The sequence below is a fragment of the Ornithorhynchus anatinus genome, chromosome X2 (genome assembly GCF_004115215.2).
Source record: "Ornithorhynchus anatinus isolate Pmale09 chromosome X2, mOrnAna1.pri.v4, whole genome shotgun sequence".
Lineage (NCBI taxonomy): Eukaryota > Metazoa > Chordata > Mammalia > Monotremata > Ornithorhynchidae > Ornithorhynchus > Ornithorhynchus anatinus.
Window position 1 is genome coordinate 1,505,870 of NC_041750.1, and position 27,959 is coordinate 1,533,828.

A 27,959-nucleotide genomic window follows, 5' to 3' on the forward strand; every position below is an offset into this window, starting at 1 on the left:
CCGGCCACCTCCAGCTCCTTTCGTCCGTCTCCACAATTGTGCAAATTGCTCCCCACGGACCCAGGCTTCCAGCCTCCCCCCAGAGCCAGGCGAGGTACCCAAGGCCCAGCTGCAGCTTCCCCTACCTCAAGGTGCCCGGCCCGGTGGAACTGGAGCCTCCCCCCCTCCCCCAACCTCAGAACGACCCTCCTTATTGCACCTGCCCGACTGTGCCTGGAAGGAGTGAGAGCAGGGGGCAGTACTCCGTTCCCCCCACCCCCCCGGCTCCAACTCCTTCCTGTACCCCCCAGCACTCACCCTCATACCCTGCCCTCCAACCCTCCACCCCAAAACCCCACCCCCCACCCAAGCCCCCTGGTCCCCAACTCCCATTCTCCTGAGAAGTATAGTGTGGGAAGGAGCCAGGGTTTCTCCCTCCTGCGACCCCGGGTGGGGAGGGGATGGGCAGCCTGCTTCCCGGAACGCCCCCCCCCCCCCCGCCGAATTCTCCCTCCCCAAACACCACCTTGAAGCCAAACAGCTGAAAGGAAGGACTCTCCAGCCCTCTGGCTTTAGCCGGGGTTGGGGCTCCTCTAAAACCCCTCCCGCCCCAACAGGGCCTGGGTGTGTTTGGGGAGGGGGGGGGTGCCTGGGCACCTCAGGACCAGCAGCAAAGCCCGTGCCCCACTCTCCACGAGGCTCCCTCCCTCCCCTCCCCCCCCCCCCAGCCCATCCTTGTCTCCCACCCACCACCACATCCCAGCTGGGTGGGCAGCCAGGGACTTGGGGTGGGGGGTAGAAGGGAGGAGAGCGCTCCTGGTGAGGGGAAGGGGGGGGGGGGGAAATCTCCGGCCCCACTTTAGTGGCTAGGGCCATGTCCCCATGCCCCCCACCCCAAAACCCACCCTCTCGCCCAAGGACCTGGGAGAGAGAAACCCAGAGGTTCAGTGAGGGAGGTCAAAGGCAAACGGTGTTTTTTAGAGGCTGACGGGTTAGTCATGGCTGGGCCCACCCACCTTATTATTGTCCCTCTGGGGCTGGGTCTGCTACCCCCCCCCCCATCCCAGGAGCTTCCCTCCTCCCTCCAGCTGCCCTCTCTCCTAACCCTCAGGGGTACCCATCTGTCACCCACCTGGGGGTTGGGAGGGGCGGTCCCCTCCCCACCACCCAGCTCCCCACCCCGGGGCACAGCGCAACAGTTCCAAAAAAATAGAGATTTTTCTTAAAAAAAAAATTAAATAAAAGCCCAGCACTGCTGATAGGCCAGTGTTCTGTGTCCCCCCACCCCCACCCCCACCCCGTCCCCCCCACCCCCCCCCCGCCCCGAAAGGTATTTACAACATGGAAAGAGGAGAGATGGGCAGGGGGCAGCAGTGGGAGGGAAGGGGGGAGAGGGAGGGTAATCCTTCCCCTCCCCCACTCCCCGCTCCACCGGGCGAGGGTCCCGGACGACGACATCAACAAGGAGAAAAGTTGTAAATCAGGCAGAGATGGGCGTCATTCCAAAGTCTGTATGTACAGGTGCCACCCGGGAGCGGCTGGGGAGATGGGGGTGCCCCGAGGGGCGGAGGGGTGCGGGCCCAGGTGGGCGAGAGCAACAGAGCGAGATGGGTGGGGGGTGGGGTCTCTTGGCTTCGCTCCCCACTGCCCCACCTTTGGTAACTAAAGCCCTTCAGAGACCACCCCCCTCCCCGTTCCCCTTCCCCAGTCCACCTGGAATGGTGGGCATTCGGGTGGGCGGTCCCGGCCGCGAAGGCAGACGACCGTCTGCCCTGTCCGCCGACCGCCCGAAAATGACGGGTTAAAAATGCATTCTCCCTGCCCTCCCGATGGCGGGGGGCCGGGGGGAGCAGAGGGGGCCCGGGGCGGCCCCTGGAAGTGGGTGACAAGTCTGTCCGTGGGGAGGGTCTCCTGCCGGGCTCCCCGAGGCGGTGGGGACGGGGGACGGGGCCAGGGTGACCGGGGCAGGCCGATCCCCGGCCAGGACGCTGGGCAGAGGGATTCCGATTCCCCTCCCCAGAGGGGTGCGGGCGGGATGGGGGGAAAGGGGGGAGGGAGGGTGCCGGGGGGCCTTCACAGGTAGATTTCCCTCTTGGCACTCTGCGCTGACGGTGTGCTTGGGGGGGGGGAAGTCTGAGGTCTGGGACATGGGGATCTCCTCCAGGGGCGAGTCCTTGCAGGGCTCATGGCTATTGGTCGAGAAGGCACTGTATGTGGGCAGGAGACGGGCGTTGGCCATTTTGGTGTTCCGCTCTTCCACGAGGCTGGGGCTGCCGGTGCCCGCGGGCTCCTGCCCGCCTCGGTCCTGGTAAGGCACGAAGGTGGAGAGTTTCAGGACACCACTCTTGGGCCGACGGCTGGGCGAGGACTGCCCGGGCATCCAGCAGGCGTCCGAGTGGCCGAACTCGCTACACTCCTGGGTGCAGGTCCCCGTCATGGCCACGTCCGGCAGGGGCCGCAGGTCTGTGGGAACAGAGGGGCCGGGCTCAGCGGGCACCCGGAGGCGTGCCCACCTCCTCCCTGTGGGGGAGAGGACAGCGGGGCGACGGGGCGGGGCTGCCAGGGAGTGAGGTTAAGGTCTTGGGCAGAGGGCAGAGGAAAGGTCTGGAGAAGAAGGCCACGTATGTAGAGGTACCAGAACCAGCATCTCTGCCACCTCCTCGCTCTCCCCCATCCCACCGCCGTCCGGACCAAGCTCCCTACCTTCCCCATCCCTCAATCCCTGTTCTCCCATCTCCTCCTTTCCGTCACCCCTCGCTCCCCCGTCCTTCCGTCCATCGATCGATCATACTTTTGGAGCGCTTACTCTGTGCAGAGCACTGTACTGAGCGCTTGAGAAGAGTTCGGTACAGCAGAGTTGGTAGGCACGTTCGCCGCCCACAATCCATCCAGTCTCTCCATCTCCCCCCCCCCCACCCCGACCATTTCTCTGTTCCTCAGGCGCCCAGCGTCTTGGCACCCAGCCGCAATGAGATCACACCCACTTCACAGACACCTCCCCCTCTGCTGCCTGCTCCATTTCGAACACAGCTCCCCTCCCCACAAGGGCTCCTCGGTCACCCCCTTCCCCTCCCGGCATCTGCTGGACCAGGTGCCGGGCGGCAGCCGAGACCTCCCCCTCCCCCCGCCACACGCACACACTCACACGCAAACGGGCCCACTCGCTCCCACCCCGTTGGACCCTCCCATGAGTGAGCACACTGTCGGCCCCCGGATACCACCGGCCCGTCACAACAGCCTGGGTGTGCTTAGCTCAAGCTCCCTCCTCCTTCCGCACACACACTCACGCACACCCTCCGTGCCCCTCGAATCAATACAGCCCGGCTCACTGGCTCACTGGCCGACACGACCTCCAGCGCCTCTCACACTGTGATACAATCCTACCCACATCCTCCAGTGCCCCTCAACTGATACAGCCCAACGTACACCCAGACCACACCGTCCAGGGTCCCTCGTGCCGGTACAGCCCGACACGCCCCCAGACACACTATCCGGGGTCCCTGAACCGATACACTCAGACACACCCTCCAGTACCCTTCACACTAATACAGCCCAAAACCCACCCAGACTGGTTGTCCAGGGTCCCCTACACAGACACAGCCCAACACACAGACACACCCTCCAGTGCCCCTCGCACTGATACGGCTTCACACGCACCCGGATACACCCTCCGTGGTCCCTCACACCGATATAGACCAGCGCGTACCCAGACACGTCGTCCAGTGCTCCTCACACCGATACAGCCAGACACCCTCACACATCCTCCAGGGCCTTTCACACTGATAGAACCTGAAACACTCAGACACACCCTCCAGTGCTCCTCGCACCCATCAGGCCGGCACACAGGCGCCCTCACAGTCTCATGCGCACCCTCCCGGTCTTTAGCCTCTCTGTCATGTCTTACCCGCACTCACAGGCATTACCCCCAGTCTCACATTCACAGACTTCCCACAAGCTGACGGAGTCGCGCGCACACACGCACACAGCGCCCCCGAGATGGCGCTCAGTAAATAGGATCGATTGACTGGGCCCACACACTGACTCAGACTCAGCAATAACCACCCCCCCCACACACATACACTCACACACACCTGCCCTCGGTCTCCCAGACCCATCAGGCCTCCATGCCTTGGGGACCCTGGAGCGGATCTCCCTGGCGCCGCCCGCCTCCCCCTCTCCTGCCCCTGGGCTCTAGGCCCTGGCCGGCTCCAGGGACCAGTTTTGGCCCCCTGACTTTGCCAGTAGCCAGCACGGTTGCCTGGCAGCGGGTTCCCCATGGCAACAGCCGGTGCCCAGTGAACGTCGCGGCTCGACCTGCCCCCTGCCTGCCCTCCCTCCGGGGCCCGGCTGTGGGGATGTGGAGCAGAGCACCAGGGCTCTGGGGAGCTGCCCCCCCAACCCCCGGCTCCCACCTGGACCACCCCCACCCTCTCCAGAGTCTGCTCCACCCGCTCGCCAACGCTCCAGAGGCCCCGCGTGCTAGGAGGCTCGGACCGGGTGGACAGGAGGCTCGGGGTCAGGGAGCGGGCCGGGGCCGGGGGCCAGGATCGGGCGGGGGCCGGGCGGGAGCCGGGCATCCAGGGCGGGTGGAACCCGAGCCGCCCCCGCACATACCTGGCACCTCGGCATCACGGCCTGCTCCCGCCAGCCGGCTCTGCGCGGGCACAAAAAGGACGAGATGGCGGTGAGACCCCCGAGCCCCCCCACCCCGGGGGAGACGAGACCCTCCGCCCCCAATCCCGGGGACAGCAAGACAGTGAGTGAGACCCTCTGCCCCGGGGGCAGTGAAATAGCGGGCGCATCCTCCCCCCGGCACACACCCACAGCCCCATTCAAGAGCGGGCACACTGACACACACCCACACTGACACACATGGATGACCCACTGCAGCCCCCTCCTCCAGCTTGGCCAGGTGGTTCCATGCAGACTCCTTCCCCTGCCACAGGAAGAACTGTGAACTCCTAGGCAGCCCGACTTCATAATTACACGGATATTGGTTAAGCGCTTACTCTGGGCCAAGCGCTGTTCTAAGCGCTGGGGTAGACACAAGGTAATCGGATGGTCCCATGTAGGGCTCACAGTCTTCATCCCCATTTTACAGATGAGGTAACGGAGGCACAGAGCAGTGACTTGCCCCAGGTCACATAGCTGACAAGTGGCAGAGGTAGGATTAGAACCCACGACCTCGGACTCCCTGGACCTGTCCCTGAGGGTCTCCCAGAGTGGGAGGTGCGACCCAGGCAGGTTTGGGGGTGGGCATCAGGGCAGCAGGTCAACTGCAGCTCTCCTTCCCTACCTACTGCATCCTCCCTGCCACATCTCCCTCAGCCTCCGTCTCCTGGCCTCCCCAACCAGCCTCCCTCTTTTCCCAATCCCTGTCGCCCCCCCCTGCCCTCCCACCCCCCAGGCCCATCCTTCCCCTTCCCCTGCTGCCTCCCCGCTGCCGCTTGCCACCTTGGGCAAGTCACGTGACTTCTAGGTGCCTCAGCTTCCTCATCTGGAAAACGGGATTTAAGCACGTTAGACTGTGAGACCCAAGTGGGACAGGGAGCGTGCCTCGAGAAGCGACGCGGCCTAGTGGCTAGAGCACAGGCCTGGGAGTCAGAAGGTCACGGGTTCTAATGGTGGCTCAGCCACTTGTCTGCTGTGTGATCTTGGGCAGATCACTTCACTTTTCTGTGCCTCAGTTCCCTTACCTGTAAAATGGGGATTGAGAATGTGAACCCTACATGGGACAGGGACTGTGTCCAACCCGATTTGCTTGTATCCTCCAGTGCTTAGTTCAGTGCCTGGCAACATAGTAAGCGCTTAACAAATCCCATAATAATCATTATTATTATTATGTGATTGCATTGAATCTACCCCAATGCTTAGCAGTGCTTGGCACAGAGTAAATGCTCAACAAACACCATGATTAGTATTTTAGGGCCCTTCTGTAACCCCTACACCCCACCCTGAACTTCTCCTTCTAAAAACCTCCTCCTCCGGGAAGCCGGCAGTGACAGCTCTCCCCTCTCCCACTAGCCCTCCCTCCCAGAGCCCCTTTCTCATTCCAGCTGCATCCCAAAAGGGGGAAAGCAAATCCAGTGGGTCAGAGTGAGCATGGGGTGTCTGAAGGCAGCCCTAGCCAGAAGGTATCCCCGCTAAGAATGCTTTGGGGGTTCACCAATACCACCTAATAAATATGTTTGAACGGACGAATGAATGAATGATGGGGGGCAGGGAGTGAGGGGAGTGAGGAGGGACCAGAAGGAAGTGGAGGGGGGAGAGAAGGAGTCAAAGAAGAAGGGGAGAGGGAGGCAAAGGGTGGGTAGGAAGGGGAAGAGGAGAAGCAGCATGCCTTAGTGGATAGAGCACAGGCTTGGGAGTTAGAAAGACCTGGGTTCTAATCTTGGCCCCGCCATTTGTCTGCTGGGTGACCTTGTGCAAGTCACAACTTTTCCGTGCCTCAGTTACCTCATCTGTAAATTGGGGATTAAGACTGTGAGCTGCATGTGGGTTACAGACTGTCCAACCAGATTAGCTCGTATTACCCAGCACTTAGTACAGTGCCCGGCACATATTAAGGGCTTAACAAATACCACACCGAAAAAAAGAAAAAAAAAGAGGAGCAGGGAGGAGGGGAAGAGAGGAGAAGGGAGGGGTGGGGAAGGGGTTAGCCGGGATGGTCAGTTTCCTCGGCCGAAGACAGACAGACATTGGTGGCTGTTCCCCACAGTGACTTCCTTTCTAGACTTGGGCTCCCCACCCTTCCCCTCCTCTCCCCATTTCCCCCTCCACGGTAGCCCAGGGAATGTGACAGACAGGAAGGGTCAGCTCTGCCCACCACTTCTCTGTGTATGGGCTTGGGGGCTTGTCTAAGCCCATCCCAGGGTTCCCCTTCTGGGGAAGCCCTGTCCACACAAAGGCTGTGTGCACGCAAGAGACAGTGGGTGGGCAGTGTCCACGACTATGTCTTTGTGCACACAAGGGTCCAAGTGTCTGCAGGCCAGGAGGGTGGGGGGGGGGGACACAGGGGATCTGAGGTGGCCCACCACCTCTTCATTCTGAGGGTGCTCACACCTCACCATCTCAGGGATCCCCCTCCCCATTCTCAGGGTGTTCCACCCTTCGCTGTTCTTGGGGTATTTCGCCCCTCCCCAGTGGAGGAGTCCCCGTGGCTCACCGTTCTTGGGGTGCTCACGCCTCACCGATCTCAGGGATCCTCCTCCCCTTTCTCGGGATACTCCACCCCTCCCCGTTCTAGGGGTCCTCTCCGCTCACCATTTTCAGGGGGTTCCCACCCTCCCCCTTCCAGAAGTCCCCGCTGCTCACCGTTCTCGGGGTGCTCCATCTCGCCGATGCTGCCGTCGGGGGTGGTGCGCTCGTAGTGGTCCTCGGGCAGGGCCAGGGGCCCGAGGCGGGGCCCCGAGGATGACTTGCTGGACGGGGTCTCGGACTCCTCCAGGCCGCTGTCGTAGTAGCTGTGCTGGGATGGGTCCTGCAGGTCCTGGGCCTGGCTGGTCGCCGAGAAAGTCACCCGGCGCTGAGGTAACTGTGTGGGAAGGGAGAGAGGTCACTGTCCACCCCTCCCGGCCCTGCCTGACCCCGGCCGTCCCCTGCCACCCCTGCCCCACCCACTCAACTTCTCCCAACCCTCCCCTCCGGACCCTGCCAGCCCCGGCCTCCACCCCGACCTCTCCCCACCCCGCTCTCCTCAGCCCCAACCCCTCCTCAATCCCAACCCCGATCTCCATCAGCCCCTCCCCATCCTTAACCCTCCATCACCCACCCGGGGGTAGAGTTATAGGTTGAGACGCCCACTCTCTTCAAGCCCAGGTTGGCTCCCACACTAGAGGTTCAACCTCACCCATCGCCACAATTGGTTTGGGAGGTAGGGAAATGGAGGGGCTGAGATCAAGGTCCCCAGCCTGACCTAAGAACTGGTCATACGCCGAGAAGGCGAGCGGGGTGGGAGCTTCTGCTGGAGTTGGGGGACAAAATGGGGAGGCTATGTGCCGGAGGGGGGACAGGCTGTGGGAGTGAGTGCTGGAGGAGAGAACGGGGGGCTGGGCAGGATGGGGTGAGCGTCAGGTGGGCAGGATGTGGGAAGCCATAAGCTAAGGGAGGAGGCAGGATGGGGGAACAAAATGGGGAAGCTATGTGCTGGAGGGACAGGAAGGATGGGGGGCTTGTTCTGGAAGAGGGGCAGGATGGGGGGTGAGTGATGGAGGAGAGGGGCAGGATGGGATGTGAGTGCTAGAGGAGCAGATGGGGGGATGAACAGGATGGGGGCATGTGCTGAGGGAATGGATGGGATGGAGGGAGCGTGGATCGACCGGGGGCGGGTATGACTAGGGAGCCATATGTTTGGGAGGTGGGCAGGATGGGGGCATATGCTAGGTGGACAGACAGGACGGAGGACAGTTTGGCTGAGGGAGGCCACGATGGGGAAACATATGCCAGAGGGCTGGGCAGGAGAGGGAGCGTGTGTTGGGGGCAGGCATGATGGGGGAAAGATGCTTGGGGGGCAAACAAGACATAGGGCATGAGCTAAGGTTTTGGGCAGGAAGGGGGAGTGTTATGCTGGGAGGATGGGCAGGGCAGGGGCATGTGCTGGGTTGGGCAAGATTTGGGGGAGTCTGTGTGCCGGGGAGATGAGCGGGACAGGGGCGTGTACCGGGGGTTCGGACGGGACGGAGACGGGGCGGGCAGAACAGGGTGGCACGCTCATGGCAGGTGGCCCGGAACAAAGAGCTATGTGGGCACCTGGGGTTAACGACCGCCCCAGGGCCTGGTCCTGAGCCAACCTGGGCCCACTCACCAAACAGCCCTGCCCTCATTCAGCGGGCACGTCACTGATGGACCGTGCCCAAGGCCAGTCACCTGGACAAGGGGCTGCGGTGAGAGCCCTGTTGGTGGTGTTGCTCCCACCCCCCCAACCCCCCGCCCCCAGGGCCAACCCTGGACAAACACACTGAGTCAGAGGGGCAGAGCCTCGTGCTTGGCAGTCATTCCGTCCTCCCGGGGACAGGAAGACTGTCCCTCTCCCTGTTGCTGTTCAGGAGGCTGGGGATGGGGCACGGGCTGGGGAGGGCACCCGGGTATGAAGGTAGGGGGTGCAAGACACTGTGTAGTCAGGATTGTGCCACCACTCTGCCCTGCACACAGAGACAGGGAGAGGGACATCTGGACCTGAGAGACAGAGGTAGGGAGATGCCCAGAACTGAGACACAGAGACAGGGAGAGACCCCCAGAGATGACAAACACTCTGGGAGATGCCCAAAACTGAAAGACAGAGACTGGGCCACATCCAGAAATGAGACAGGCAGGGCGATGGCCAGAACTGAGACACAGAGGCAGGGAGAGACACCCAGAGATGAAAGAGAGGCAGGGAAATGCACAGAATCGAAACAGAGACAGGGAGAAACATCCAGAGATGAGAAGGAGAGACACATACGATCGGAGTCAAAGAACTGGAGACCTTCCCAGAGACAAACACACGACTGGAAGAGGCTCAGATGGATATCGAGAGTGATACTCAGAGCTGAGAGACAGCCACACAGAGACTGAGACACCAAAACTGATAGCCACTCATACAGAGACCAGGATGGAGAGACCCAGCAGTGAGAGACAGACGTGGAAACAGAAGCCTCTAGTGCTAAGAGACACAGAGACTAAGGGAGACCTGGGGCGAGACACTAAAAGAGCCAGAGACAGGCAGAGGTGAGAGATCTTCAAAACAAAGAGACACTTACACAGACAGAGACATAATGATGAGATACTGGCCCAGGGACAGAGGGAGACATCATGCTGAGAGACACTGACTGAGAGACAGAGACCTACCATTGTCAGAGACACCAACTCAAGAGACAGAAACAAAGAGAGACAGCAGGAAGGAGCTGAGAGGGAGGGGCAGATGTGAAATGACGTGATTAAGTCTGGTGTTTCTAGATGTGAGTGGGGGCCGTCCCCATTGAATGAGGCAGGGGGCAGGTAACGGTGGGGGGCGGCGGTGAGGGAGGCCCAGCCCAGAGCTGCTGGACCCCTTGGTCATTCCTGGCCCCTCCGGCCCCCCGGGCCTCCCCATCTGGACCGCGGCCGACTGAGGCGGGAAAACAGGTTGGATGGGATGTCGGGAAGGAGAACCTGGAGGAGGAATGCAGAGCTGGAGCTGCGGTTGCCATGGAAACAGAACCCCCCTCTTCTGCCAAGCGGGGTGGAGGATGGTTCCTTCCCAGAAGCCCCAGCACCCTGAGCCCCATCCTGGGGTGGAGGGGGTCTCCCTACCTGTCCAGGCAGGGGAGCAGGAAGTGAGAGCTGGAGAGAGAGAGAGCGAGAGCAAGCAGCAGAGAGCCGCGGGGTCGGGGGAGGCGGACGGGGGAGGACCAAGGCTGCAGAAAAGAGAGGAGCTGGGAGAACCCCTGCCCATCCCATCCCCCATGCAGCAGGAGGGAAGCCAGAGGGAGACGGAGGCATATCGAGGGGAGCCCCTGCCCCTGACAAAGAAGATGGCATAAAGCTGGGCTGTAAAGCTCCCGAGGGCAAGGCAGGGGTGCTGTGCTGCGGGCTGTGCATTCCAACACTCCCTCCGCCACCCTGACTCCAGGTGTAGAAATGATTCCCGGGAGCCAAGGGGCTAGGGTCCCTGGTGACCGAAGGTGGACGCCTACAGATGGTTACGGGAGAAAGCTCCGGGTTTAGACGTTTGGGGCTGGGGGAGGCCCCCCCATCCCCGCCTCAGACCCACAGCTCCACAATGGGGACTTTGGGGAGGCTCAGTCGGATGGGGAGGGGGAGAAGGAGGAGGACCAGGAGGTGGGGAGGGGCTTGGGGAAGGTGAGATGGGGAACTACTGCCAGAATCCCCGTCTTGGGCCCCGGAGGACTGGCTGGGCTCCCTGGACCAGTCAATCAGCCAGCCGTATTTATTGAGCGCTTAGTGTGTGCAGAGCACTGTACTAGGCGCTTGGGAGAGTACAACTACGGAGTTGGTGGACGCGTTCCTGGCCAAAAGTGAGCTCAAAGTCTAGAGGGGGAGACACACATTAATACGAATAAACGGCAGATATGGACATAAGTGCTGTCGGGCTGAGGGAGGGGAGAACAGAGGGTGTAAATCCCTGGGAGAATCAGAGGTCAGGAGGTCAGGAGGGTGCCGATAGGGAAAGTGGGGACTTGGGGACCGGAGGAACCCCTACGGGAATCTAGAGAACAGGGTGTAGGGGTGGGGGAGGCAGGAATGGGAGGGTACCAGGGGTTAAGGGAGTCGCTTTCGGTCTCTCTCACTCCTTCTCTCAGTTCCGATGGAAAAGAAGAAATAAAAAAAACAAAAAAAGACAACTTTATTTCAGGCAACAGTGTTGGGTTGGGGAGGGGTGGGAAGGCAAGGGGAGGGTGTGTTTGGACTGTGGGAAGCTCCTGCACTGAGGGAAAAGAAAGGGTTAATGCGACACTCCCCTCCCTCCCCCGCCCCCAAAAGGCACAAATACAAGTCATAAGGAGCTGTGCCCCACCCCATCCCCAAAGAGGGGCAGAGAACCCCACCCTGAACTCCCAGCAGAGACCCTCCCGCCCCCACAACCCCACGGTCCCTAAATTGCCAGCTCTACCACCCGGCCACAGGACCGACCCTGAGTTCCAGAGGGACGACCCCCTCGCCCCACCCACCTACCATGGCACCCCCCATGTTCTCCCACCCTACCCCGAATCTCCCTGCAGCACCAAATGGGGTGGAGGAAAACAGATGGGCGGAATCGCTTTCACCTGGAGTTTGGAGGGGAGGGGGTGTCGTCAGGGGAACGCTAGCCCCCTCCCCCCCAATCCATGACGTAGTAACATCGGATCCACTTGACAGAGAGGCCCCAGGCCCCCTCCTCATCCCTTCCCTCCCAGCTCCGGCCATCCGGGATCATTCCCACACTTCGGTCCAGATGGCTTGGAAGGGGTGGGTCGGAGGGCGGGGGGCGGTGAGCCGCAGAGAGGGTCGGCCTACCTGCTTGCTGGGGTATTTGGGGGGGTTGGCGCGGTAGCCGTAGTCGGAGTAGGGCTCAGAGCCGGTGGAGGCCGAGTCCCCCGTGCCCACGAAGGTGTTGGTCGCGGGCAGGTCCTGCACCACCTGGTGCTTCTTGGAGGCCGAGGGCGACTGAGGCTGCAGCTGGATGGACGGCAGGGGCGAGTTGGAGCGGTAGTGGCGGCCCAGGTCCGGGCTGCCCGGCGGGTAGTTGAGGGGCAGGTGGATGCGGGGGCTGTCCCCGGGGGCGTCGCTCATCAGGTTGAACTTGAGGGACTTCTGCAGGCCGGCGTCGTCCTCGTCCTCCGCCGGCTTGGCCGGCTTGGCGCCCTTGCCCTTCTTGGCCTTAGCTGCCTTGGCCCCCTTGGCCCCCTTGGCCCCGGGCTTGGGCGCGTACAGGTCCTTGGTCTCCTTCTTGCCCGCCTGGTAGCCGCTCTTGGCCCCACGCTGGCGGCAGTAGCGGGCCAGGACGGCCAAGGCGATGAGCAGGGCCACGGCCACCACGCCGGCCACCACGCCGAACAGGATGTTGCCCCGGTGCTTGGCCCGTTCGTACTCGGGGTCCCCGGCGATGTCGATGTCCAGCGGCGTGTCCAGGCTGTGGCCCAGCAGGGTCTCCAGCTGCGTGCGGTTGCTCAGGGTCTCGTTCACGTACAGGTGGACCAGGGCCGTCCCGTGGCGGGCCGGCTTGCCCTGGTCGCTGACCCGGACCACCAGGCGGTGGAGCCCGTGGTGGCGGCGGCCAAGCTCTTTCTCCAGGGTGATGGCGCCACTTTGGGCGCCGATCCGGAAGAGCCCGTACGGGTTCCCGCCGGCGATGCTGAAGGCCAGCTCGGCGTTGGAGCCGGCGTCGATGTCCTCGGCGGCCACCTGGCCGACCGTCTGGCCGGGCCGGGTCTGCGGCGCCAGCAGGCGGTGGGAGGCGTTGGACGGGGCCGTGACGAAGGGCGCGTTGTCGTTCTCGTCCAGCACGTTGATGGTCACCCCGACGTAGGCCGAGCGCGGCGGGTCGCCGCCGTCTACCGCCTTGAGACGGAAGGTGTAGGTGCTCTGCTGCTCCCGGTCGAAGCTCAGACTGGACAGGATGGTCCCAGTGCCATTCTGGACGATGAAGTCACCGCTGTCAGGCTCCACCGAGAGCCGCACGTGGGCATTGGCACCCTCGTCCGCGTCCAGGACCGTCACCATCCCAACCGGGCTCAGGGCCGGCATGTTCTCCATCACCGAGAAGTTGTAGCCGTTCAGCATGAACTTGGGGTCGTTGTCGTTTCGGTCCAGGACCTTGACGGCCACGGTGGCCGTGCCCTGCAGGCTGGGGCTGCCCCGGTCGGCCGCCAGGACCTTCAGCTCGTAGGCCTCGCGCTGCTCCCGGTCCAGGGAGGCCAGGACCCGGATCTGGCCGCTGTCCGGGGTGATGGAGAAGAGGTCCCGGGCGGCCGGCTCGGGCTCCAGGGAGTAGACCACCTCGGCGTTGGAGCCCGCGTCGGCGTCGGTGGCGGCCACCTGGGCCACCAGCTCGCCCGGCACGTTGTTCTCGGGGATGGCCACCTCGGTCAACGCCTGAGCGAACACGGGCGCGTTGTCATTCACGTCCACCACCTGCACCTTGAGTGAGTTGGTGCTGGAGAGCGGCGGGTTCCCCGAGTCCAGGGCCACGATCTCCACCGTGTACTCCTGGGCCGTCTCGTAGTCCAACGGCGTGGTGGTCTGCAGGAAGTACTTCTTCTTACTGTCGCTGCCCGTGTCGCTGGCCTGGCGCAGTTGGAAGGGCACGTCGCCGGCCACCACGCAGGTCACGGCCGCGTTCTCGCCCTCGTCCCGGTCCGACACCTGCACCAGGGCTACGGCCGTCTCCTCGGACACGTCCTCCGAGATGTTGGCCGTCCCATCCTGGTGGGTCACCAGGCCGATGCCCCGGATCTCGATGGTGGGAGCGTTGTCGTTGGTGTCCTTGACCGTGACCACCACCTGCGCCCGGGCGCTCTTGGGGTTGGTGCCCTTGTCCTTGGCCAGCACGGAAAAGCGCAGGGTGCTTACGTCCTCCCGGTCCACGGGGCTCTGGACGGTGATCAGCCCGCTGGACCGGTCCAGTCGCAGCAGCCGCCGCACGACCTCTGGGGCCTGGTGGAAGGTGTAGTCGATCTCCGCGTTGGCTCCCTGGTCCGAGTCATTGGCCTTCACCTGCGGGAGGCGGAGAGACCCGGTGAAGGCGGGAATGAGGCCGGGGGGACCCCGGGGCCGGTCACCCCCTCTGGGTCCCGATTTCCTCCTCTCCGGGGGAGAGGATCCTTGCGAATCAATCACTCTTCCAGTCGTATCTATTGAACGCTCAGCGTGTGTGCGGAGCACCGTACTGAGAGCTTCTGAGAGTACGACACAACAGAGTTGGTAGACGGGTTCCCTGCCCACAGCGACTTTACACTTTAGAGGTTCTCCCTCCCTCTTACACACCGGGAGCCCCGAGGGAGACGGGGACTGCGTCTGACCTGATTATCTTGTCCCCACCCTGGAGCCCGGCGCCTAGGAAGTGCCTGTCAGACACCACGATTATTATTCCGGACTCTAAGCTCATCGTGGGCAAGGAACGTGACTGCCAACTGTGTGGTAGTGTAATCACCCAAGAGCTCAGAGAAGCAGCGCTGTTTAGTGGCAAGAACGTGGGCTTGGGAGCCAGAGGTTGTGGGTGCTAATCCTGGCTCCGCCACTCATCACCTGTGTGACTTTGGGCGAGTCACTTTAAGTTCTCTGTGCCTCAGCGATCTCATCTGTAAAATGTGGATTAAGACCGTGAGCCCCACGTGGGACAACCTGATCACCTACCCCGGCGCTTAGAACAGTGCTCGGCACCTAGGACGCGCTTAACAGATACCATTAGTAGTAGTAGTACAATGCTCCACACCCAGTAAGTGCTCAATAAATACCATTGATTGATCGATTAATTGGCTAATCTTACCGTTGTATTCTCCCAAGCACCCAGTAGAGCCCTCTGGGCCCAGTGGATGTTCCAAGAATACCGGTGATTGACTGATGGTCTCCGGAGGTCAGGGTGTCCACAGAGGAGGGAGGAGGTGAAGGGCGGAGGGACTCTGGGTTTCCAGGTTGAGCCCTGCTCTGTTTCCCATGATGGTGTTTAGTATTAGTACTTACCAAGCACTTAGTACAGTGCTCTGCACACAGTAAGTGCTCGCTAAGTACCGTTGCTTGACGGATTAATTGACTGGCAGGTGGTGAGGAGGGGAAGGGGATAGGCGGGACTGAAGACAAAAGGGGCGGGCAGCCGGGGTCGGGGGAAACCGGCCCCACGGAGATCTGGGACAGGGGAAGCCGGGCAGAGCCGGAGCCGCGGGAACTGGGGGAACCGGTTCCAGCAGCTCCAGGCCGGCTCGGCAACGCGGAGATCTCCCGCCGACCCGGCCGGGCTCCCCGGGGCCGGGAGGGGCTGGCTCAGGGCCCGCAGAGCCGGGGTGCAGCTCCGCCCTGACGGGCCGGCTCCCAACGCCAAACAATGGGCTCCCTGTCCCCACACCTTGGCACACCCTCCCCCGCCAACGCCAACCGCCAGCCCAGCGGCGACCGGCGGGACCGGCGGGACACGCGCAGAGGGATCCCTCCTAACCCAGTCCCCTACAAACTCGCCCCCTGTCCACCGCCGACCCCCCTGCCTCCTACTTGTCTCTCCCTGCTCTCCACCTGTCCCCGCTTCCCCATTCCTGCGTCTCGGCCCGTCTCCCTCGCTGACAGTAATAAAAACTGCGGTATCTGTTCTGCGCTCACTAAATGCCGGGCACTGTGCTAAGTGCTGGCGTAGATCCAAGCTAATCAGGTTGGACCCAGTCCCCGTCCCACATGGGGCTCACAGTCTTAATCCCCATTTTACAGATGAGGTAACCGAGGCACAGAGAGGTCAAGCGACTTGCCCAACGTCACACAGCAGACAAGCGGCAGAGCCGATCTCCCCCGCTACCCAGCCCTGCACCTCTGCCACGTCTCCCCCCGGTTTTTTCCACCTCCGCCATCCCCCTCGCTGCCTCCCCAGCCCTGCATCTCTGCCATTTTGATCTCTCTCTCTCTCCCAAGCCCTACGTCTCTGCCGTCTCCTCTGCTCCCTCTCCATCCCCGAGTTCGTCCGTCTCCCTCGCCGTCTCCCATCCCTCCTCTCCACCCTGTCCCCGTCTCTTGGACTCCCCATTTTGGATGTCTTCTCTCTGGCCAGCCCAGGCCTTCCCCACCCCTCCCACCCTGCCCGGCCCCCGTCTCCCCTAGGTGCCGCCATCCGGTACAGATAACGGACCACGGGACCCGCCGGAGGGGGTGGGGGGAGAGGGCTAATCACAGGGCTGAGTCCTTCTCTTCCTCCGCTCCCCCACTTCAAAGGGAGGGGGAGTCCTAGTCACCGAGAGAATTAGAGAGGAGCCGAGACCGGGTTGGAGCCGGGGCCGAGATGGCAGCGGCTGATACACCCACCCGTCTGGAGAGTCGGCCCGCCAGGCCCCAGTCCCCGTCCTCCCCGCGGACCCCCGGGGCCCGGGACCCGTTCCCACGGAGGGGGGAAGGGGAACCCGGGACCCTCGGGGCCCCAGGGGAGGCGGGAGGGGGGCCTCACCTGCAGCACCGAGTGGCCCACGGGGCTGTTCTCGGACAGCTCGGCCTCGTAGGACGGCCGCTCGAACTTGGGGGCGTTGTCGTTGGCATCCAGCACGGTGACCCGCAGCAGGGCGCTGCTGGCCCGGGCGGGGTTGCCACCGTCCTGCACTCTGATGGTCAGGTCGTACGAGTCCCAGCGCTCCCGGTCCAAGCTGCCCATGACGATGAGCTGAGGCTGCTTCTCCTCCATATCCTCGGCCACCTGCAGGCCAAACAGCTCCTGGGCCTCCGGGCCGGCCAGCAGCTCGTAGGAGGCCACGCCGTTGGGGCCGGTGTCGCGGTCGTTGGCCAGCGGGATGGGGAAGAGCGAGCCCACGTTGGTGTTCTCGGGGATGGTCAGCGTGATGACGGGCGAGGCGAAGTTGGGCGTGTTGTCGTTGATGTCCAGCACCTCGATCTGGCCCTCGAGCAGGCGCGGGCTGCCGTTCGTCGCCAGGTCCGTGATGGACACCTCGAACTCCAGGATGCAGGGTTCGCCGGGCGGCTGCTGCTGGCACTCGCGCAGGCCCTCGCGGTCGATGGACGTCTCGGTGGTGAAGATGTCGCCCGTCTTGCCGTCCACCCGCAGGTAGGGCGCGCCCACCTCCAGCTTGTACAGGTGGCCCTTGTCCGGGTAGCCGTAGTCGGCCGCCAGGCTGCCGATCAGCGTGTTGGGGGGCTGCTCTTCCTGCACTTTGTACAGGATCCTGGTGGCCGAGGCGCCCGGGACAGGCAGGAGCAGCGGGGCCAGCGGCAGCAGCAGCAGCAGCGGAGGTGGTCCCATTGAGGCTGTGGGGCGGGGGGGAGGGAGACGCAGAGACCCGTCAGCCCGCAGCGGGTGGGGAGGGGGTGTTCCCGGAGGCCCCGGGGCTCCCCCGCCCCTCCCTCGGACCCGGAGCCGACGGTCGGAGGGGCCGCGGGCGGATGGCCCCGGAGACGGCGGAGGTGCCCGGCCCGGCGCCCGGTGTCGAGTAAACAGAAGCAACTGACGCGGCTCAGCTCCGCTCCCTCCCAGCTGGCTTCTCCGCCCGCCCTCCCTCCGCCTTAGTCACTGCCGGAGTAATTACTCTGATACCAAGATAGGAGAGGAGAGCCGACGGCGGCCCCCACCCAGCTGCCTGCCTGCCCCGGCGGGGGGGAGGGGGGGGGCCGCCCCCCTGCCGCGACGGGGGGCTGCCCACGGTTCCAAGTCCGGTCGGGGCCGAGGACCCCCACCTCTTCCTCCTGCCGCCCCCATCCCCACTGCCAATCCCAGAGTCTTCTGGCAACCCTGGCTGGGACGGTGGGATGAACGGGGGAGTCTCGGGATGGGCCGGGCGGGGGTGGGCGGAGGCGAGACCCCGACAATCTTCCCTGTCCACTCTTTGGCCTCTGGGAGAGACGAAGGATGGGAAAGGCCCACCCTCTGGCAGCCGGAGGTGGGGTCTGAGGTGACCTGGAGGGGGGTGGCGCTGGTCTCGTGACCTTCGGAGGGGCATTGGGAGGTGGGTCGGGGGGGGGGGCGGCGAGTGAACAGGAACTGGTAGAACTGAGGGACCTCACTGAGCGACTGGAGCATGGGGGAGGGGAGAGGTAGGAGTTGCTTGGACTCCGTCGGGGGGTACCGGTGAACACGAGGGGAGAGGGATTGGGGGTCGTGGTGGACGTGAGGTGGGAGGAAGGAGAGCCGCTCCTGTTGAACGCAGGCTCGATCTCAGTCCCCACATAGCAGGCAAACTGGTCTGACCAGAGCGGAGCTGCTGCCCAGGTCACAAGCTTAGCTCCTCCCTGGCCCAACCCCGGCTAACACAGCCCTGACCCCTCACCCAGCCCTCCGACCTCTCATCAACTACTGTTAACATCCCCCTGATCCCCCTACCCAGTCCCTCATCTCCCAACAGCCCCTACTAACATAACCCTGACCTCCCACCCAGCCCTCCCACCTCTCACCAATGCCTGCTTACATCCCCCGATCCCCCTACCCAGCCCCTCATCTCCCACCAGCCTCCACCAATCTAGCTCTGACGCCTCTACCCAGCCCAGCACCTCCCACCAGCTCCTGCCAACATAACCTGACCACCACCCGGCCCCACGCCCCCTACTAGCCCCTGGTAACATAGCCCTGGCACCCGTCCCCACCCAGCCCTCCTACCTCCCACCAACTCCAGGTGACATACCCCGATACCCCTACCCGGCCCCTCACCTCCCACCAGCCCCCATCAACATAGACTAACCCCCCACCACCACCCAACAGCCTCCACTGATATAGACCTGACACCTCACCCGGCCCCTCACCTCCCACCAGCTATTAACATACCCCCAATCCCTTTACCCAGCTCATTTCCCCACTAGTCCCCTGCTAAATGACACTGATCCCCTACCCAATTCACCACTTCCCACGAGCACCCATTAACATATCCCTGATCCCCCACCCAGTCCCTCATCTCCCACGAGCCCCCACTAGCCTAGCCCTGAGCCCCCAGCCAGCCCAGAACCTCCCTCCAGCTCCCATTAACACATCCTTCATTCCCCCCCACCCAGACCCTCATCTCCCACCAGCTCCCCTATCCAGCCCAGCACCTCCCACCAGCCCCTACCAACAGAGCCTGACCCTCTTACCCAATCCCCTACCTCCCAACAGCCCTTGGTACCAAAGTCTGACAACACATCTCCCATTCCTCCCACTTCTAACATAGCTCTGACCCCCATAACCCCAACCTCTCTCAGCCTCTTACAAAGCTCCGAGGCCCCCCAACCCCGTCCCCCACCCTGCCACTAATAGAGCTCTGACACCCACTCAGCCTTCCACCCCCATCAATGTAGCCCTCATTCCCATCCAGCCCCTCAGCCCTCACCAGCCCCCATTAACATAGCCCTGACCCCCAACACAGCCCCCACTAACACAGCACTGTGCCCTTACCCAACTTATTCATTCATTCATTTGATCGTATTTATTGAGCGCTTACTGTGTGCAAAGCACTGTACTAAGCACTTGGGAGAGTACAACACTCACAATAAGCAGTCATATTCCCTGCCCACAGTGAGCTCACAGCCTGAGGGGGAGATAGACAATATAAAGAAATAAAAAATAAATACAGATATGTACATGTGCTGTAGGGATGGGGGGAATGAATGAAGGGAGCAAGTCAGGTTGATGCAGAAGGGAGTGGGAGAAGAGGAGGACGGCTTAGTCAGGGAAGGCTTCTTGGAGGAGAAGTGCCTTCAATAAGACTCTGAAAGGGAGAGCAATCGTTTGTCTCATATTAGGAAGGGAGGGTGTTCCAGACTGGAGGCAGGATGTGGGCGAGAGGTCAACGGTGAGATGGATGAACTCTACGGTACGGTGAGAAGGTTAGCATTAAAGGAAGGAAGTGTGCCGGCTGGGTTTCGGTAGAAAAGTAATGAGGAGAGATAGGAGGGGATAAGGTGATTGGGTGCTTTAAAGCCAATGGTGAGCAGTTTTTGTTTGATGCAGAGGTGGATGACTAACCACTGGAGTTTCTTGAGGAGTGGGGAAACATAATCTGAACGTGTTTGTAGGAAAAAGATCCGGGCAGCAGAGTGGAGCATGGACTGGAGTAGGGAGAGACAGGAGGCAGGGAGGTCAGCAAGGAGGCTGCTAGAATAATCAGGGTGGGATAGGATAAGTGCTTGCATTAACGTATTAGCAGTTTGGATGGAGGGGAAGGGGTGGATTTTAGCGATGGGGTTTAGCGATTTTAACCCCAATCCCGCACCTCCCACCAGCCTCCAGTATCACAACTCTGATCCTCATACCCCGCCTATACCTCCCACTAGCCCCCGCTAACATAGCTCTCTCTGACCCACTACTTAGCCCTCTTCCCTGACACCAGCACATAGTAAGTGTTTAACAAATACCATAATTATTATTATTATTACCAGCCTCCACAAACATAGCCCTGGTCCCCCTACCCCATCCCACTAAAACATCCCTTACTCCCCTCCCCAGATTCTCACCAGCCCCTCCACACAGTCAGGCCCTAACACGCCCTGGCCTCTTCCTGCTCAGTGCCTTACCCTTTGCTTGTATCTACCCCAGCGCTTAGTACATTGCCCGACACATATTAAGGACTTAACAAATACAATTATTATTATAATTACCCCCTTTCAATACCCCTTCCCATCAGCCTGTCACCCTGCAGCACCTCCCAGATGAGGGGACCACCGAGACCCCAATCCGTTACAAAGACATTTCGCCCCTCCTCCCTGCTGCCCCTTAACGGTTCCTACCCCCAAGGGGTATCTAGGGCCGGTCGGCAGGATTCTGTGCCCGGTGTGAGTCGGCCCGTTCCCCCGGGGCTTACGTCAGAGCCCCTGGCTCCTCACCCAGTTTTCCTTTCCAGTCACAGATGGTTCTCATGCCAGCGGAGGGGAAGGAGGAGGGGGCGGGAGGCAGGCCGCACTCTCCCCTCCCCCGCCCCCGCCACCCCCAACTCTCTTCTCCCCCTCTGCTCCAAATCCCCCTGGTCACCGCAGCATTGGATGGCTCTGAGATCCTGGGTGCTGCCTGGGGGAGGGGGTCGACCGGCGTGGACCCTCAGGGCAGAAAAGCCCCACGTGCTCACCCTCCTATCCCCACCCACTCCCCAGCTCTCCTCTTCCTCACCCCTTAGAAGAACGGTGGCCTAGTGTAAAAGAGGCGGCCGGACAGGGGATTTATCATTTGCTTGCTGTGTAACCACAGGGAAGTTCCTTAACCTCTCTGGGCCTTAACTGTAAAAGGGGAATTCAACGGGAGCCCCGTGTGGGGCAGAGATTGTGTCCGATCCGGTTGTACAGTGCTTGGCACAGAGGAAGCGTTTAACAAATGTTCTAGTTATTACCCTGAAACCCGAGTTCTAATCCTGATTCTTTCTCAGGGAAGTAATTTAACCTCTGGGCCTCCGACTAGCCCGCAGTAGCCCGAGGTGGTCTGAGGCCCACACAGGCCCTAGGTAGGCCGCTACCCGGCCCAGTGTGTGGCAATTTCGAGACTAGCAGACATTTTGTGTGTACTGGGGGGCGGGAGGGGGGCAAACCGGGTCCTGGGAAGGGAGCTTGGAGAGCCCAGCTGCAACCGGGGCTATAGAGAAGCAGCGTGGCTTAGTGGAAAGAGCCCGGACTTGGGAGTCACAGGTCGAGGGTTCTAATCGCAGCCGGGCCACTTATCAGCTGTGTGACTTTGGGCCAGTCACTTAACTTCTCTGTGCCTCGGTTACCTCATCTGTAAAATGGAGATTAAGACTGTGAGCCCCACGTGGGTCAACCTGACTATCTCGTATCTAGCCCAGCGCTGAGAACAGTGCTTGGCACAGAGTAAACGCCGAACAATTATTATTATTATTAGGGGTGGGGCTCGGCTTCTACTCCCGGCGGCGGCCATCGAGGCCCATTCTGGGGAAGGGCAGGGCTCTCCCCTTCTGGACTCTGCCTTTGAAGCGGCTATCCCTTCGCCTCGCTCCGCCCCTTCCAGGCTCTCCCGTCGGGCCCCGGCGGGTTTTTTTTAAAACTGTATTGGTTAACCCCTCAATCTGTGCCAGGCCCCGTTCTAAGCGTTGGGGTAGATACAAGCCAGTCGGGTTGGACCCAATCCATGCCCCACGGGGGGCTCTCAGTCTTAATCCCCATTTTACAGATGAGGGAACCGAGGCCCAGAAACGTGAAGTGACTTGTCCAAGGTCACGCAGCGGAGAAGTGGCGGAGTCGGGATTAGAACCCAGGTGCTTCTGACTCCCAGGGCCGTGCTCCGTCCACTGGGCACGCTGCTTCTCCCGACCCCAGCGGGAAGACCCGGTTCCGCCCCGGACGGTGGGAGCAGGAGGAAGGGGAGACGGGGTTGGGAGCTAATTTTCCGACAGGAAACGGCCCTAGTCTCCCGGGAGCCCAGCAGGCGGGGCAGAGTCCAAGCCCAGTGGCTAAGCAAACACCTGTCCTCCGCGGGCGGGGGAGGGGGGCCCGGCCGCCCTGTCCGGCCCCCCCTGCCCCCATCGCCACCCGGAGGGCTCGGAACTCGCCCCCGACCCCGACCCTCAAATCTGGCGACCCTCCACTGTTCTCCCACCGTGGCGGGCCCCCAGGGGTTCTCTCCCCCTTCCGAGATCACTCCGCACCCCTCCACGCAAACTAAGCTTTCTTCGTCACCTGCAGCCTCAAAAACAGTCCTTTCACCTGCCTCGCCACCCCCGTCACACACACACCCACACAAGCCGCCGAGACCGTGACTCAAATGGAGTTTCTCCCTCCTACAGCGCTCCCCCCTCCCTACACGCTCCTCCTGACCTTTGACTCCTCGCCGCCCTTCCTCCCCAGGCGACTCAGCCGGTCCCTTCTGTTTTCACGCCGGGACCCTTAGGCTCCACACAGCCCAACTCGGTCGCCCTCCCCTCCCCTCCAACCGGCCCGCCCAACATCCAGCCCAGGCCCGCCCCCACCCCCGCAGAAGCCCGCCCCCTCTTCCTTCTCCCCAGGGACCTCCGAGGCTCGCGGTCCGGCCTGAGAATCCCCATTCCGGGCCTGACTCTGCCGGCTGTGGGCCCTCGGGCGAGTCATTTAACCTCTCTGTGACTCCGTTTATTCACCTGTAAAATGGGGAGGCTGGCGACCGCCCCTCCCTCCCACGCTGGGATAGGGGAAGAATACAATGAGCTAACGGCTGGAAGACGCAAAACCAAAGAAATGCGGGGTATTGTTAGCCTTCCGCCGACTCCCGACTCCCCCGGGACGGTTCGGCCCGACGCGGATGGGCCCCGATTACCTTGTCTCTGCCCCTGCGTTCAGTACAGTGCTTGACACCTAGTAAGGCACTTAACAATACCACCAAATACCACCCGAGAAGCAGCGTGGCTCAGCGGAAAGAGCCCGGGCTTGGGAGTCAGAGGTCATGGGTTCTAATCCCTGCTCTGCCGTTTGTCAGCTAGGTTCATTCATTCATTCAATGGTATTTATTGAGCGCTTATTATGTGCAGAGCACTGTACTAAGCGCTCGGAAGGAACAAGTCGGCAACAGATAGAGACAGTCCCTGCCCTTTGACGGGCTTACAGTCTAATCGGAGGAGACAGACAGACAAGAACAATGGTGACTTTGGATAAATCACTTCGCTTCTCTGTGCCTCAGTTCCCTCATCTCTAAAATGAGGATTAAGACTGAGCCCCACGTGGGACAATCTGATCACCTTGCACCGCCCCCCCCCAGCGTTTAGAACAGTGCTTTGCACACAGTAAGTGCTTAACAAATGCCATCATTATTATTATTACCATCAGTATTTTCGGGGAGAAGAGCGTGAGCCCCTCCCTCATGGGAATGAGACGGGTGGGAGGAGGTGCCCGGAGTCCCTTGAGATAAGAGGGACGCGATTCCTGCCAGAGTCATGGGATGGAGATGGTGGGACGGGGGGAGGGTTGGGGGGCTCGGGAAGAGCCCCGCCGCAGGTGACCAGCGAGGGAAGCTGGGAACATTTCGCCGTCCCCGCCCCCAGCCCCAGGCGAGAGGCCTACAGGGGTCCCGTGGTGGGGGCAAGGAAAGGGGTTTAAGTTTACTCCCGGGATAAAACACAATGGGAACGTCCCCCCAGGGTGGGAGGGGCAACGTGCAGGGTCATTCACATGTAATTATCGGGAGGGGGGAGGGAGGGGCGAGGAGCCAGGTCATTCACATGCAATTAGCCGGGGGGAGGGGGAGGGGAGGGGGCAGCGATCTCCTGCTCGCTCCCCGAACACCCCCCCACGGCTCCCCGCCCAAAACGCCCCAGACTCTTCCTTACCCCCCAAATCTTGCTCCCCGGTCCCCCAAATCGGCGCCCTTGACGCCGCAGCGCCTTCGGAGGATCTCGCACCCAGCTCTTCCCGCACGACCCCCACCATCCCCAGCGCCCCTCCCTTTTCCCCCTCTCCTCACCCCACAGCACTTATGTATATATGTATATATCTGTAATTCTAGTTATTTATATTGATGCCTCTTTACTCGTTTCGATGTCTGTCTCCCCCCGTTCTAGACTGTAAGCCCATTGTGGACAGGGATTGTTTCTATTTTTTTGCTGTATTGTACTTTCCGAGCGCATAGTACAGTGCTCTGCACACCTTAAGCGCTCAATAAATCACAATAATGGCATCTGTTAAGCACCTACTATGTGCCAGGCACTGTACTAAGCGCTTGGGTAGATACAAGCGAATCGGGTTGGACACAGTCCCTGACCCTCATGGGGCTCACAGTCTCAATCCCCGTTTTACAGATGAGAAAAGAAAACAAAGATCCCACCGAGATCTGAACTCGGATCGCTGGTTTCGAAGTCCAAAGTGCTAACCATAATAAATACGATTGAATGAATGAATGCAATTCCTCCCTCAATCACGATCTCCCCACCCCCTCCAAGTCCCCTCCGGGCGGAGGCCCTGGGTGGGGGGGGGGGGAGGGGACGGTAGGTTCGTGGGCAGGGTTGGGGGGGAGGGGAGGAAGGACACTGGGAGGGGGGTGAGCTGGGGGGCGAGGGAAGGGGGAGAGGAAGAAACTGCCCAGGCCGAGGGGGTGGGACTGAGGTCGGGGAGGATGGAGCGGGTAGCGCGAACGCGGGAGCCAGTGTGAGTGTGTGTGTGAGTGTGTGCGTGCTTGTGTGGCCCTGGACACCTTTCCCGAAACCCGGGCAGATCCTTCTATCACAAGTGGGCCGCCGCCCAGCTACAATCAGCTCCTCCTCTGGCCCGGACAAGGTCCCCCGGGGCGGCTGTGGGGGCGCCTGAGGGGGCTCGGCCTCTGGGTACCCGTCGGAGGCTTCCTTGGGGGTAACGTGGGGCGCGGTGGGCATGAGCTTGTGACACCCAAGGGTCTGTGAGACCCAGGGTTGTGTGTGTGTGTGTGTCTGGTCCTAATGTGTACGCGTCACCGGGGGAGCATGTGCGGTGACGAAGTGTGCACCCCCAATTTCACCCACTCCCTCCTTCTCTTGCTCATTCCTCAGGGTCCCTCAACCTGGCGGGGAGGCTAGAAACAGGAATCACAAGTCCCAAGGACCCCAGGATTTGGAGTCTTCCATCCCCTGCCCCCCAAGGGGTTGGATCTCGGGTCCCCCGCCAACCGTGGGACTGGGCGGGTTCTGGCTCCCCGAACGTGATGGGATCGGATGGGATTCTGAGCTTCCAGGCGGCTCTCTATCTCTTCCCCGTCTGTGTCTCAGGGTCTCCGTCCACATCCCCGGCGGTTCCGGGAAGCCCGGGAGAGTCGGGAATTGCGAGCCGAGTCACCGCCGACAGGGCGGGGGAGAGCCGAGGCCCAGAGGAACGGGGAGAAGCGAAAAGGGACGAAATGGGGGAAAGCAGGGGGAGGGGAGAGCTGGAAGAAAGAGCTGCGGGGGGAAAATGAGAGGGAGGGAAAGGGTGAGAGGAACGAGGAAGGAGGGGGCGCGCTAAACGGAGGGTGGGGGAGCTGGAGGAAAGAGGCAGAGGGAAAAGAGGCTCGTGGGGGGATGCGAGGCTGAGGCGGGAGGGCGGGGGAGACGGGAAAAAACGGTGCGGAGGGTGAGATTTGGGAATAAAATTGGATTGGAGACACCGAGAGGGTGGAGAGGGCGACGGTGGCCAAAGGTGTGCGTGCCGGGGTCCCCTTCCTTTTAGCCCCGCACAGAAAGGCCCCCCCTCCCTGCCCTCCCGCCCCATGACATTTTTTTTTTTATCATCTGGTCCCCCTCCGGTCCTGGAAGAGCAGAGAGCGGGGGGGGGGGGGTGCGGGGGTGCGGGGGCTGGAGTGGGGAACGGTACCTCTGTGCATTGATGGGGTGTGTCCGTGTGCGTGTCTGTGTGTGTATGTGCTCATGCTGGTGGGTGTAGGGTCTGTGTGTGTTGCTAAATGTGATGCGCTGGGGCGTGTGTGTGTGTGTGTGTGTGTGTCTGTGTGTGTTGGGGGGAGTGGGTCTGTGACTTCAATGGCCGTATCCGTTTGTCCCCGCTGGGAACGGAGAGAGGCGCTCGTTGGCAGTGGAGGTACAACAAGTGTGTGTATGTGTGTGTGTGTGTGTGTGTATGCGTGTGCTTTGTGTGTGTGTGTGTGTGTGGTTAGCGGGCAGCTCGGATCGTTTCCTCTCCTGGAGGATAACCGCCCCCCCCCCCAAACACACACACACAAAACACGCCTAAACGCACGCACACACACACACACCGCCTAAACGCGGGCAGCGCTCCAGCCCCGCACCCCCAATTCTCCATCCCTGTCCCCTAAATGATCCCACCAGGGTTCCAATCCCTTCCGAGCCCGATTTCCCCCCCCCAGTTCATCACACTCTCCCACCTCCCCAATTCCACCCCCCCCACGCCCACCACCCGGTCCCCAGCCCCCGGCAGATCAGTGTCCGCAGTGGCCGGGGCGGGAGTCGGTCGGAGTGGGGCGGGGGGCTCGGGGGCTCTGCACGCACAGCCCGACCCCCTCCCCGCCACCGCCCGCTTCTCCATGGGCTCCGGGGGTCTCCCCTCCCGCGGGCCCCCGCCGGACACGGAGCGTCCACGTCTCCGGCCCTCCGTCTCGGCGGGGTCCGGGGGAGGTGGTCTCGGCGCCCACCGGGAGCAGGTGGAGAAGGCAAGTCCCGCGGACTCCCGCCCCGGCTCGGCCTTGCCCTGCCCCCACCGGACAGCGCCGGCCGTGGCCGCCCCGCCCCGCCCCGCTCCGGGCTCCCGCAGCCTCCCCCCGGGGCCTTGGGACCCTGGACCCTGGACCGGGAGCCAGGACGGCCTCCTCCTTACCGGCCGCGGGGCAGCGCCGGCTCCGCGCCCCGCGCTCCATACCCCGGGTCCGGAGTGGGCACGGGCGCGGGTGGAGAGGGGCTGGGGGGACCCTCCGGCTCCGGCCACCACCGGCCACCGGCCACCGGCTCCCGGCCACCAGCCCCGGGCTGCTCCGAGTCCGCGCCGCGCTCCTGCTCCCCGAGTGTGTGAGACGGCGGCGGCGGAGCGAGGGGAGCGAGCTGAGCGCACAGCCCGGCCCGCCCCCTCCCTCCTTTTCCTCCTCCCTCCTCCTCCCTCCTCCTTCATCCCTCCTCCCTCCTCCCCCCGCCCCCCCGGCCGAGAGCTCTGGCTTCGGCCCTGCGCCCAGAGAGAGCTCCTCCCGCCTCCCCCCTTCCCAAGCCGGACTGCCCCAGGACCCTCCGACCCCACTCCGGACCCTCCTTCCTCTTAATAATAATAATAATAACTCGGTATTCGTGAAGCGCTTACTATGGGCCAAGCACTGTTCCGAGCGCTGGATAGATAAAAGGTAATTAGGTTGTCCCACGTGGGGCTCACAGTCTTAATCCCTTTCAATCCCCCTCCAGTCCTTGCCGCCCCCCAAGGATATATTGAGCGCCCCCTCCTAAGATCCGACACCTGTCAGTCGTCGCCTCCCCCCGCCCCCCGGGCCTGGCTTTTTG

At 62.1% G+C, this 27,959-nt stretch overlaps 1 protein-coding gene across 1 annotated transcript; it reads right to left on the reverse strand.

The window, feature by feature from the left end:
* Positions 1-1,985: 1,985 nt before the first annotated feature.
* On the reverse strand, positions 1,986-27,526 carry PCDH1 (protocadherin 1). Its single transcript, XM_029052981.2, is given in 6 exon segments — positions 1,986-2,106; positions 2,108-2,442; positions 7,294-7,513; positions 11,953-14,151; positions 16,574-17,382; positions 27,295-27,526. Coding segments are annotated over 6 exon segments (3,657 nt in total). The 5' UTR covers positions 27,335-27,526; the 3' UTR covers positions 1,986-2,052.
* Positions 27,527-27,959: the final 433 nt, after the last annotated feature.